Source organism: Hoplias malabaricus, chromosome 2 (assembly GCF_029633855.1).
Source record: "Hoplias malabaricus isolate fHopMal1 chromosome 2, fHopMal1.hap1, whole genome shotgun sequence".
In the NCBI taxonomy this organism is placed as follows: Eukaryota; Metazoa; Chordata; class Actinopteri; order Characiformes; family Erythrinidae; genus Hoplias; species Hoplias malabaricus.
The window spans coordinates 10,315,567-10,329,782 of record NC_089801.1 but is presented as its reverse complement, the minus strand read 5'-3'; the positions used below and the strand labels follow the sequence as shown (position 1 = coordinate 10,329,782).

Sequence of the window (14,216 nt, the reverse complement as noted above, 5' to 3'; positions counted from 1 at the left end):
TGGATGCTTCAAGACAAACACTTAAAAGAGACGTTCACTATTTTAATATATATATTTTTTAAATAAAATTATGAGAATATTTCCTCACCACTTGCTGCTCTCCAGTCTGTCTGCATGCTCAAAACCAGTCTAATGTGTTACCAGTCTAATAGTGGAACATTCCACTATGAAAGATGTGGAGCTTCTGAACATAAACAAATCAAAGGGAACAGTGTATCCCTTGAAATGTATACTTTCCCTTTAATTCAACAAACACCTTCAAAACTTTATGTAAGTCCAAATTTCAGTTCATGCTTATAAAGAACTTCATTAGCATGAGTATGACCACACTATGTATTACTCTCATATTTCTAACACCTATAATCTCAGGATTAAAACCTGGGAACAGCAACTATAACTGAATTAAACCCATACTGTTACACTAAAGGTGAACAATCTGCTATTTAGCTATAGTACAAGCACAGGCTCCTCCCAGGTCCTCACATCACTGCTGTTTCCAGCGTGTAAATGGCACTGTAATCGAGTTGTGTGTACAGTTCCTCTCTTATTGTCTCAATGGAGAGGAAATGAGAATCGAGCTACTGGTCAATACCACTGCTGACACACTGCTCCACCAAGTCAGACAAGAGGCACAGCATAGTCTGCTGAAGGAGCTGCCCTTTTTACAGACACAGGGTCACCTTGCCTCATTACAACACACAACTTAACTAATCTAATCTGATCTAATTCCTATATTATATATATATCAATGTAATAATACATCCCAGCTGTTTGTACATGTAAAAACATTCTATCCTACATGGGTCACTACATGGGGACTCTAACCTAACTCTAACCTTACGTCTAACATTAATCTTAAAAATAAACATGGAGTTTTGTTATTTTGTCAGTTAATAATAGTGTAAACTCGCCCTAGATTTCTACGTAATTGTTTTTATAGGAAAGGTTATTGGACCTTGGACAAACTCTCTCTCAAGCTCCCTCTCTTTCTCACTCTCAGACAGATATTGATCCTGAAACCCACTGTTAAAGGTGCTGCAGATACATCCTTTAAATTTAAGCACACAGCCCAAGTCAGAAGAAGTGAAGCTTCAACAGGCATTAAATATGCACTAGATCATAAGGTTTCTACCTCGCTGATCCACTACAGAAGAGCTTCGTTCCTAAATAAAGCACAAAATGGGTGTGAAGTAGTGAAGAAGTAGTGTGGCTCCAGTTTAGAATCGGTTTTGAATTCTGGATATGTCAATAATTCACATTGAGGTGTTTTCAATGTTGTAATCTGTGTGTTTACACCTGTGTACAGTATAAACCTGTTCAAAAACAAATACATAAAAACAGATTCTCCACATTCTCTAAAAAGCTCTAATATGTGGAAATGATGTGATACCAACTGCCTTCACACCCCCATACACATAGTACTGCCAAATCATCATTAGTCATTTTAATCTAATAGAGAAAAAGAGTGAGAGTGAGAAAAATGGAAACCAAAATAAGGAGAAAGGCTTTCAGAAGAAAGAAAGAAAGAAAGAAAGAAAGAAAGAAAGAAAGAAAGAAGGACTAAAAAAGAATGAGTAAATATAAACAAATTATGTGAGAGAATGAGAATAAATGGAAGAGGAGAGAGGGGGATCGAGAGAGAGGGGAGAGAGAGAGAGAGAGAGAGAGAGAGAGACTGGACTGGGCAGAGCAGATTGGAGAGCACAGATTGATATAGCAATTACCCACAACCTTATTCAACTGGAAGGAATACATCTCCATATATTAGCCTCTCTTGGTCCTTTGGCCTGAGAGTGTGATATGAACGCGTGTGTGTGTGTGTGTGATGGCCCTTAAGTCAGTTCAACAGTTATGAGGCACACACATTGGAATCACAGACAGCAGACACGTACATGCACACACACACACACGCACACACACACACATTTTCATTCCCATGAACATTGACCTGAACTTCCAGCATCTGACAGAGTAAATATATTCATATCTCTGAACCACAGTTTTTTTTTTTTTTTCTCCCACATCTCTCTCTCTCAAAATCAAATGACTAATGATGATGACTGGGCACTACTCCCTGTGCTGTATGACCATTTTAAGATGCAGAGTTGACAAACCATTTAAAACTGTTTATCATGTGTCAGTCTTTTAAGTGGGCCTCATGATCGGCAGGATGCTAACAAACATCTATGAACTTAAACATTGAAATGGATTTCAAAGAAGTGCATGGGATTTTGCTAATATGAGAACTGCAATCACCTGCCAACGTGTGTTTTTGGACTGTGGGAGGAAACCGGAGCACCCAGAGGAAACCCACACAGACAAGGGGAGAACACACCAACTCCTCACAGACAGTCACCCGGAGCGGGAATCGAACCCACAACCTCCCGGTCCCTGGAGCTGTGTGACACTACCTGCTGCGCTACCGTGCCGCCACCAATCTGACTGGCTAACATGGTTAATCTGTTATCTTAGCAAACATTATGTAATGTTACATACTATTTGTAAAATTGCATAGACAGCTGTGACCCCCAAACAACTAGTGACAATCCTTAATTCAGTACCTTTGAAACAATAAATACAAAAGCAGTGCACAGCACAAACGCCTACACACGACCTCATCCTCAGTATGTTGCCATCATAAAGAATAACTTACAAAATATAAAAATAATTATACAAAAAGTAGTTACAGTGCAATATATGGGTCTGTTTTACTAACTGTTTGTCGTAATTGTAAATGGGGTTATTTATCACCATTATTTTTAGTTATTTATCACCATCAAAAAAACAGTGTGCAGAGCCTACCACAAACCACTGGGTGCAAGGCAGGAGCACACACTCACAAGTTGACACATCTGGACACTTTTTAAACAGTCCATGTGTTTTTGAATTGTGGGAGGAAACCGGAGCACCCAGAGGAAACCCAAACAGACACAGGGAAAACACCCCAAACTCCTCAGAGACAGTGAGGTGGGAACTGACCCCACAAACCAGGACCCTGGAGATGTTTGAGCCAAACATTTGGTTTAGAAATTCATATTAGGTATTATATGTCTGCTTACCATCAATCAGACATTAGACTTAAAGATTAAGAGTCGTAAAAAGATCCTGATACCCAAGGAGTAAGGGTCTTCTGTGTTGATTAATTCAACCTACTCTTTAATTTCAAAAACTTTAATTAGTGAAGTAAGTTACAGAGACACATGACCCAGGGATCTGTTATGCTTTATGCCTATTTTTTTGTTTTCTGTGTGTGTGTGTGTGTGTGTGTGTGTGTGTGTGTGTGTACGTGTTGCTTCTAACATCACTGGATTGACACAAAGTGATTTCGGTAGCGCAGCGTGCTCAGCTGTCATGCCCTATCAGGAGTATGTCAGGTACTAACGCTAATTTGACAGACGCTTTTATACCGCAGATTAATTTAATAGCAGGGGTGCAGTGTCGCGTTCCGCGCCCCATAGTGGTTTTGTCACAGGAAGTGACATAGCTCAGAAAGTGACAGGGACATAAGAAGAAACCGTTCTTTACAAAGGGACTCACAGACAGATTTCCTTGCTGGATTTGGAGCATTCACAATCCACTTATGCAAGTGTGTGAAGCAAGACCATGCACTGACAACACACACACACACACACTCTGAACTCACACACTCTCTCTCTCTCTGTCTCTCTCACACACACACACACATAATCTACAAACAGCCAGTGTGACCAGTAGAAAAAAACGTGTGTGTAAATGACTGTTGTCAGTGAATGACTGTGTGCACTGTAAGATAGCAAGACTAGAAGCAAGTCCATCCATTCTGAGAATGCTCAGCAGCAACATGATTTCAGTTATAATAAGCTTCAATCTTTGTGGCTTATAGCAGGTATACGTGGGTGTTTGAGACATGAAAATAAAAAGGGAGGGGGGGTGTGAGAGAGAGAGCGAGATGGAGGGAGGGAGGTAAAGAGGAGGGAGGGTGTGAGAGAGTGAAAGAGAGAGGTAGACGAGAGGATGCTGCCATGGACTGCTTTCACAGCAAGAGACAAGGAGAAAAACTTGCTAGCTGCAAAATTGGGATAGATCACACAAACTCTCTCTCTCATTCTTTCTCTCTCTCCCATTCCCTTTCTCACTAGAACACAATCTTTCTCCCCACAAATACAATCTCACTCTCTTACATGCTCACTCTCTCTTGTGTAGATGCATCCTCTCTCTCACACTACACACATAAAAGCTCTCTACATCTCTCTTTTACTAAATCATAGCCACTCCCTTCTCACGCATTACTAACATAGCCTCTCACTAGCATTCGCTGTCTCTCTCAGCACACACATGCAGTATCTCTCTCTCTCTCTCTCTCTCTGAATAAAGAAACTACACACACTGTTGACTGTGTATCTGCACGTCTCCTGTCTCACCTATATTACAGCATGCCAAAGCTCAGGGGGAAAAACAAACTAAAACGGCTCGGCGCATTGGCGTGGGAGACTCACTCTGCACAGAGAGAGCCGCGCGCCGTTACTATGGTGCCGGAGAACAGCATTGGATACGAGAGCTGTCAGTAGCATCACTACCAAATCAATACAACACTGCCCCCTGCTGCTGACCATGGTTATGGCAGTTAACTGCAGATTGGATGCGACAGGCTTGGACCACCAAAACAAACACACACCATGAGCACACAATCCTGACAACTACAACCTGAAATACCATAATACCAGAGCATGTGGACGGGAGAAAATAAAAGAAGGAAAAGACGACCATCAAAATATACACCTGCATCATTCAAAAGTCTGGTAATATTTATAAAGTGTATAACCAATTAGTAACAAGATATACTGTCTATTTAATCAGAAGCGCCTATCCTGGGTGTGCTCTTTGCCTGTTTATTATTTTAACTATTCGCTGTCCCTAAAATGATCAGCCCTCTTAAACTCAATTTATCAGTGGAAACTTACATGGTGGTGACATGCAAGGAATCAATTGCAGCAAGGAGACGGCTCAGTGCGGATTCAGAGCGCAGGGCTCGGCTCTCTCAGGCTCACACTGGTCATTAGGGCCAAACAGCTGGTCTGAGTATTCAAGACTGAAAAGGCGAGTAGGAGAGCGATGCTGCCTCCAGGTGGGCTATATAATTTGCACAGCCAGAGAAAGAGTCACAATGAAAGAACAGTTTTTCACAGAACAGGAAGAAGTAGATTGTCTTTGTGTGTGTGTGTGTTTAGGTATATGCTAGAGGCAGTGAGATCCATCAGGATCCTGCACTACATAGAAATGTCACTAATGCACTCTGGCTGCTAGGCTAGATAAAGTGCATGATTCAATAATGTTAGATGCTGAGGTTTTTAAAGGACTAATATTTTTCACAGTAATTCCAAATGTATGTGTCTGTGAAAATATATCCAGTATAATATCCATAGAGGCTTTGTCCTTGATGTCTGTTTGGATATGTTGGAGAAAGCCAGGAATCAAATCAAAACCTCTGAGTCAAGACTGAGACCAGGACTTAGCAAGTCTGAGTAAAGACAAAGCCAGTCTGAGAATTGTACAGAATATAAAAATACAAAGAACAAAGGGGAGTAGATATTCATTCATTATTACAAATACAAAAGAACTGCTTGTATTAAAAATTTGTGTTTAAGATAAAAGATGTTCATAGAGTGGATATTAGGTGAGAAAATCACTGTGTTATTTGGTGTTATTTTGTGTCTCATATTCACTGTTCACAGAATAAACAATCACAGAATAAATTCCTGTTTACAAAGACCTCCAATGGGCTCGAGAACACTTTCTAAACCCTGAGACTTATCCTTACCCTGAGACTTGAAACAAGGCCAAGTCAAACTGATGTTCAGAGAGAGTTATTAAGACAAAGACCACTAATTATGGCCTTGAGACAAAATCATGAGAATCGTAACAGTGTACCATACAACAAGGAGGAACTGTGCAGACCCATACCATTTGCTGGTTACATTCAATATATTTTCTATTTGTCATTTATTTCAGATGACGACAGGAGGCAATCTGACCGTTTACCATTCCCATATACATCAGATGCGGGTGGTGTTTATGTGTCAAACATATGGAGCCTTGTACTGTTTTACTGTTTAGAAAGGTTCCAAAGACAGAAAACCTTACAGACATTTTATATTCATGCTTTAATACCACAAACAACTGGCATTATAAACACCGCTGGTCATCACAGCAGTAAATCACTGACAATACATAAATACATGAAAAACAGCTTAAACCTAATGCTCTATATTATTCCCTCAGTACAGGCCATGGACCAACCAAGCATCTATTTTACATTTTGTCTTTGTTGACAGCCACTGTTTCTTGATATGAAGGCCCCCCTTAGTAACCAAACAATCTTTTAGTCTCTCTCTCTCTCTCTCTCTCTCTCTCTCTCTCTCTCTCGAAATAGCCTGTCCCACATTTGTTCTTCAGCTCCTGGCATGCGTTTCTTTCTGTATAAGAAGCTTTCGGGCGCGCCCCTATAAACCAGTATCTCCGTTTGTTTACTTTAAAGTAAGTTCCGAGGCTTTTTTCTGTGTCAGCCTCAAATAAGCTTTAAACGACTTCAGCTAGGGAACAACCGCGATGAATAAATCTGCCCACTTTTTCCTATTTTCTTCCACACATCCTTCCTTGCTTTTTCAGTGGAGGTTAAATATGGGTAGCAGAGCTGTTTTAAAGTAAACATTGTCATCCAATTATCCTCAGCTGGCTCCAGACCACGGCAGAGGTTGGGGAGGTACATTTTTTTTTGCTTGCTCTTAGCATGAAACCATGTAAAACAATGGCAAATTTCACCCAGATCCTTAGGAAATGGGAGATTAAATTAGCACTTTCACAGCACACAAACCAAACAAATGAAACAATAAAGCTCTACAATACTGCTCAGGGGCGGCACGGTGGTGCAGCAGGTAGTGTCGCAGTCACACAGCTCCAGGGACCTGGAGGTTGTGGGTTCGATTCCCGCTCTGGGTGACTGTCTGTGAGGAGTTGGTGTGTTCTCCCTGTGTCTGCGTGGGTTTCCTCCGGGTGACTGTGTGTGAGGAGTGTGGTGTGTTCTCCCTGTGTCTGCGTGGGTTTCCTCCGGGTGACTGTCTGTGAGGAGTTGGTGTGTTCTCCCTGTGTCTGCGTGGGTTTCCTCCGGGTGCTCTGGTTTCCTCCCACAGTCCAAAAACACACGTTGGTAGGTGGATTGGTGACTCAAAAGTGTCCATAGGTGTGAGTGTGTGAGTGAATGTGTGTGTGTTGCCCTGTGAAGGACTGGCGCCCCCTCCATGGTGTATTCCCGCTGCAACCCTGAACTGGATAAGCGATTACAGATAATGAATGAATGAATGAATACTGCTCAGACATATGGAATTTCCACAGAGATAAATATGAGGAACAGACTTGTAGTTTCTACAAGGACTTAGAATATTTATTTAAGTCATTTAAAGGTGTCCATATAATGAAAATGATTTTCAAAAGCATAGCACAAGAGTGAAATGTGATAGAGGACTGAAATATCACAAGAGTGAAGTGTGATAGAGAAGTGAAGACAAGAGAGAGAAATATTACATAACATTACCCTGGTTATAGGAGGTACATAGCGTACACATGATGCCTTATAATGTATAATTTTAGCTCTTTTCAGCTTGATTATGTCAGCATCATGTTACCTGGACTAAGAAGGCTGAGTGTCCAATTCTACTGAAGTATTTCAGGTTCTACACATGGAATTCATATTATTGATAATGTCTAAGATGTATTCCTAAAATGGTTCTCATACGATCGGTTATAATAAAGTTTATATTTAGAACAACTGATGAAAATTGTATGAAACAAATGCTAAATTAATGTAACAAGTGATTTTTTAGATCAACTGCGATGAACAGAAGTTCATAGTAGGAGTTAAAGAGGGTTAAAGAGGGCTTGGCTGCCCCTAAGCAATCAAAACTGACCACTTCCCCTTGCATAAAACACAAAACACCACCAGCAGGTAGAACAGCTGCAGGAACTCACACACGTTAGAACAGGCCTCTGGCTTTTAGACAGTGACAACAACTGTCCATCTGAGGATGGGTAGGGCAAGTGTTCACCAGAGGGAATTCACAGACAAGCCGCTGACCTCCCAAAAATTCATTCTCTGCACCAGTAGCAATGTCACTGATTACAAATCATGACCAGAAATGTCAAGAATGTGTATTCACTAATCATTGCTTGTTTGTCTATTTTTCCCAATACCACGCTCTCTTACGATTTCTTTCCTTCTTTTGCTCCATCTCCTCAATTCATTAATCTTTCCTTTTATTATTATTCTCCCTCTGCCAATCTCCTCGGTAATTAACAATCTTTATCTCCTTTATTCCTTCATTCTTTCCCTCTCCAATTTGCACCAATTCGCTCATATCCTCCTCTCATTTGCATTCTATCATTCCTACCACACTTTCATTTATCCTTTTACTCTCTCTCACTCTCTTTCTCTCTCTGAATCATAGTGTTTACTTGATTGACAGTAGAATGTGTGCTGTGTTCAGTTCAGGGATTCAGTAAACCCTCCCTCTCTCTTCAGCTTTAACAGAGACGTGGCTTCTGCCCTGCTGACATTTACACAGATACGGTCAATTAGAGTCGCCCAAAGAGAGGGGTCAAAGCAGCAAGGAGAAAAAACCCACAGAGCAGAAACGCTTGTGGCAGGTAGCTAACGCTGTTCAAAAGGCCACCGAGTATCATGCACTGAAAAGTCCCAGAGAGATGTCTTTAGTATAAAGATCCTCAAACAACTGCACTTTAATGTACAGCAGAGCAGGAATAGAAAAGAAACCAAGAGCACCAACTTAAGACTGAGAAACTTTATGAATTTCTCTTTAACAAAGCTGGATCTTCGTTAACCCATTAAATCCCTGGGGCTTTTTCTTTGATCTAATTTCGCAGTGGCTACCAAATACACAGCCACTATCCAGCTATTCCCTGGTATTTAACATAATTTAACCAACTACTAGATGAAAGTAAACATATTTCAAAGAGCATTGCTCATAATAATCCACCCCAAAGCAAGTGTAGATTTCAAAAGCTCCTTCTCAGTCTTTATATAAATCATCTTTTTTGAACTTTTTTGATTATTGTAACACCACAGAATGTCGGGGAGGTACATAATATTCACAAAAATAAAAATACTATCATTATATATCTAGCAGGGAAAAAAAACTATGTGCTCTTGTATTTATTTGTGCTTATAGCTCCTCATGTGTTGTAATTCCTTTGTAGTCACTAGATGGCAGCCTCTCCATGTGCCATCAATCGAAGCCCACCGTAGCCAGCTGAATCACAAGAAGATCTCTATGTCCGTCTGTCTTTAAGACACAGTCTGTGGTCAAGTACTCACCAACTGTAAGGAACAGAAGTCCCAGCACACAACATGGGCCAAAGGGAAGGTCGTAAAGATCATGTCATATGTATCCACAGAGCACACAGACAGTGCTTGGGAAACAGCCTTCAGTCACTCTTTGATCACAGAGGGAGTGTTTCACAACTGAGGCAAACCTAGAGACGCATGTGCAGATTCTGACACTGACATTGGGGTGTTGTGAACAGCAACGTGGAGGACAAGAAAAATGCATGTGTTGAATTCTAAATAGCTTGTGGATATAGGGCTAAAACTGTAGTACATGTACACACTATAGTTTAATAAAGGTTACTTATTACTCAGTTAAAAAAAATACTCTGTCAATGTCTCAAATGAAAGCACCCAAAGCCTAATGTTAATCTGCTTTAACTCTGCTGAGTCTCAAGCTTTAACATTAGCCTAAATAGCTAAGAGTAGCCTTAGCTGATAGTTAACAGTGTTAAAAATAAGCAGCATGCCATTAAATAGTCACATGTCTATTGTGTCATGTGCTTGAAATTTTAAACCCTCACAAATTATGAATACACAACAATTAAATTGCATTTTTCAACTGAAAGATAAAAGATAATAAACAGCATATGCTATCAATTAATGAAAAAAGCATGCAAAAATTAAGGCAGTGTGCACTTTAAAAACACAGTATAGAACAGTGGACTAAAACATTCCTTGTGTTTCAAAGTGAGAATAACACAGTGCGCAGTCAAGCAGCGTTACACATCTGTATACTTATCAGTCTAAACACACATGCAAGAAAAAGTGCGTCATGAAGGCACAGTCAATACTCACCCCGTTTTAATATCTAAAGTAATAAAAAGCAGTGGAACGATAAAGTTTCTTTCTAGTTATGAGGCAGAGATTGATGTTTGTATAAAGGTTTGATTACTGTGGAGGAGAGCTGTTCTTTATAGCAGCTATAATAAGTGATATGGCCTTGTTCACAGTGAGTGGCCTGTGAGAAAAAAAAACATCAAAGTGCAAAGTTACTATAACGATATGTTGGAGAGAAACTTTCAAAAACTTTTGCCATTTCTCGTATTGTGATGTGAGCAGTTCAGCAAGTAAGAGTTCGTCATCAAAGTCGGCACAAAAGCAGGAGTGACCAAAATCTAAAGACTTTTCAGATTTAAAAATAGCACCATTATAATACATTTTACTAACCTTTAATATGCAGTACTTGTCACTAAAAAGGAGAGGTTTTACGACTTACAAATATATCCATCCATCCATTATCTGTAACCCTTATCCAGTTCAGGGTCACAGTGGGTCCAGAGCCTACCTGGAATCATTGGGCGCAAAGCGGGAAAACACCCTGGAGGGGACGCAAGTCCTTCACAGGGCAACACAGACACACTCACGGACACTTTTGAGTCACCAATCCACCTACCAACGTGTGTTTTTGGACTGTGGGAGGAAACCGGAGCACCCGGAGGAAACCCACGCGGACAAGGGGAGAACACACCAACTCCTCACAGACAGTCACCAGGAGCGGGAATCGAACCCACAACCTCCAGGTCCCTGGAGCTGTGTGACAGAACAGGCAACCAACTGGAAGGAATTTTACTTTTTGTGATTGTTACCACTGAAGGAAAACACATGGATGGCCGAGAAATAACACTTAATGAACACTTCACAGTTTAAAAAACTTACATCAAACTCGTTGAGTGCGGCCGCCAGTTCTCCGATACCAGCGTGTCCATGCTTCTCTTCAGTAGGCGAGGTGGCCTGGGCGGCGTTGGAGATGCCCCCGATGGCCTCCTGGACCTGTTTGAAGACGTAGTCTCGATTGGCGCGGGTGGCGGCCACGTCCGGGTGGCGGAGGAAGGCCTGCGAAGCAGTGTACAGCATGGTGGCATTCTTCTTCAGAGCCCCACGGGCAGCTGCCATCTCATCCCTGCACTGAGGGTCCTTCAGCTCCTGCACAATGACACACATTTGTCCAAATCTGACAATTCAAGCTGAACACTACTGCTTGACACTACTACAATAACATTTCAACAACGCTATTACAACTACATTTCAGATTTTTAATAGTATATTATCTGTTGCAGGAAAAGAAAAATGTATTAGAAATCACAGGTAGAAAATTCAAATATCTGATTGTGATGAACCTGCTGTCTCCGAGCTGCCACATAGTTCAGTTTGACCATCTCTTTTCCAAACTCCTTAAAGCGGTTGGCCAGATCCTGCTCGTTGTTGGCATTCTTTACAGCCTCAAGAGCTTCTTCCACCTGACACACAGAGGCACAAACACACACACACACACACACACACACACACCGGCCAATTAGGATTTAAATTTATCACCTCTGGGGAAAAAAGTTTTTGCAAAGTCCAACTCATTGCACGATGAAGATTAATGAGTTTGAATGTGCCTCCACTTCTCTCTTAAAAAAGTGAGCATTAATTCTGTGTCAAATTTGTTCCTGAAATACTAATCCTCTCAGGAACGAATTTAAAACACTTTCCTCTAATTATTCTTCCAACTTCTAATAATTTTCAGGTCTCCATACTGAATGTGATGACAAAATACAATAGAAGAGGGCGGGATGACTGTTAAAACTGTTTAAGCAGTGTGTTCCAAAATGTTATCAAATGGCACAGAAGCACAGCCTAAAAAAACAGTCAAATATTGATAAAGCTAAACACAACGGCTGCCAAATGTAGTTATATGCAAATGTTTGGGCACCTGTTCTGTATTTAGTCACCACTTTTAAAACTTAATATAATGGTATCAAATTTGATCATGCAAGTTAACCTCTGTTGATTTTCAGTCAAAGTCATTAGCTGTGACTAACTACACAACCTTTACAGTGTCCCCCAAAAGGGGGGTTATTTACATAGTCTGCAATAAAACTGTACAGATTAGTCTCCAGGTCACGATTAATGTAACTATGCTAGCAAGAAGAAAACAAATCTAAAGCTTTCATTTATTAAGGCTGGCTGCAAAACTGCATGTGGGGGCCCGCATCCAACAGACACGTGTGGCTTCATTTATATGCTAATGCACAGGTAAGGATTTTGGGCTGGATCAGAAAAGCTTGGCTTGGGAACGAACAGTGATGGCGAAGAGAAACTTCAGAAAGAAAGAAGCAGAGCCTCAAATGGTGCCTTGGAAGACAGGAAAGGGGCTTTACGTATCTACTGTGCCCTTCAAACTTATTAAGAAAAGTCAGAGAGAGAGAGAGAGAGAGGAGAGAAAACTAGCAAAAGGGGCAGAGGGGTGTCTTTGAAGCCTGTGTGAATAGTGGGGGATGTGTGCAAATTTTGATCAAATACTTGTACAAAGAGACCTACTGGAAGATGTTAACATAATATTAAGTGCTGCATCTGTTTCTGGACGGAAGAAGGATGAAAGAGAAGAGAACAGAAGAGAAGAGAAGGAGAAGAGAAGAGAAAAGAATAGAAAAGAAGAGAAGAGAAGAGAAGAAAAGAGAAGGAGAAGACTAGAGGAGACGAGAAATAAAAAGAAAAGAGGAGAAGAGAATAGAATACAAGAGAAGAGAAAAGAAGAGGAGAAGACTAGAGAAGATGAGAAAAGAAGAGAAGAGAATAGAAGAGAAGAGAAGATAAGAGAAGAGAACTCTGGTAAATTGATGTTAAAAGGGACTTCTGAAAAGCTGTACTACCATCAGGTTAAATACAAAGTACTTACTTTTAAAAGATAAAAATAAGCCTAGGCATTAACATACTCTGCTAATTAAAATCTATTTTGTTTGTTTTTGAAAAGACAGCTGGCTTACAATTTTGAGGTGGGCCAGAAGCCTCATGACATCAGCCATATCTGCGAGGATGAGTAGGCGGGTGACAGCGGACAGCAGGGCGCGAGCAGCACGGACCATCGTGCCCCGTTTCACTGAGGAACAGGGGTCATCCGCAAACTCTGAGGAGGCCACACGCATGGTCTCACCTGAAGGAGAGCATACAAACACATGCTGTAAAAGATGGGACAAAGCAGAGGTGCATTTCTAGAGTTGTGAAGAAATTTGTATTAGGAATGCAGTAATGACAAATAATAATCAACAACTACAGCTGATATTAATAACAGTGATCAATTAAACAATTTCAATTTTACCAAAACAAGTAAAACTAGTCCTCCTGACATGAAGTGCATTAGTAGAGCAGATAAAACATTTCCCCACTGCACACACAGTACGCACACACTAAGAGGCCAACACCCTCCCACACACCCATGCACACACAGACACACAATTAACACAGAGAGACTTTTGTGAATGAAAACCTCTGTACGCTTTGAAACTCTTTAGAGCCATTAGAGGCATTCAAAGTGTTAATTCTGATCAACGCATTTCCTTATTAGGAAATATTTTCTGAATATCACCATTTGTCACTTGGTATAGAACTTTCCTTGGTTCAACATACAGTCAAAAACAGGCAAAGAAAGGATGAATAATTACCCCCCGCCACCCATTGTGTGTATATATATATATATATATATATATATATATATATATATATATACAATGTATACATTTCTTTTTGTTTGTTTGTTTTAGGGTTTTGAGGAGTGGGTTGGGAATTACCCATTGGGGACTGAGTATATTTCATTCATAATGGAAACTCCTGATTTTTGTTTTAATATAAATATCAATAAATGTGGGCGGCACGGTGGCGCAGCAGGTAGTGTCGCAGTCACACAGCTCCAGGGGCCTGGAGGTTGTGGGTTAGATTCCCGCTCCGGGTGACTGTCTGTGAGGAGTTGGTGTGTTCTCCCCGTGTACGCGTGGGTTTCCTCCAGGTGCTCCGGTTTCCTCCCACAGTCCAAAAAACAGGTAGGTGGATTGGCGACTCCAATGTGTGAGTGTGTGTGGTG

General features: G+C 40.8%; 1 protein-coding gene across 12 annotated transcripts in view; it reads right to left on the bottom strand.

Moving 5' to 3' along the window:
- Positions 1-14,216, bottom strand: part of ctnna2 (catenin (cadherin-associated protein), alpha 2) — a 564,720-nt gene that overhangs the window by 337,194 nt on the left and 213,310 nt on the right. For 11 of the 12 annotated variants that reach the window (XM_066656026.1, XM_066655991.1, XM_066655999.1 and 8 more), the window contains 3 exons: positions 13,126-13,292; positions 11,494-11,613; positions 11,033-11,299 (listed from right to left, as the gene is read on the bottom strand). The exons of the other annotated variant lie outside the window; for it this stretch is intronic. In XM_066656026.1, the coding sequence (XP_066512123.1) occupies positions 11,033-11,299; positions 11,494-11,613; positions 13,126-13,292 (554 nt within the window). The remainder of the gene's footprint in view (positions 1-11,032; positions 11,300-11,493; positions 11,614-13,125; positions 13,293-14,216) is intronic. 12 annotated transcript variants of the gene reach the window in all.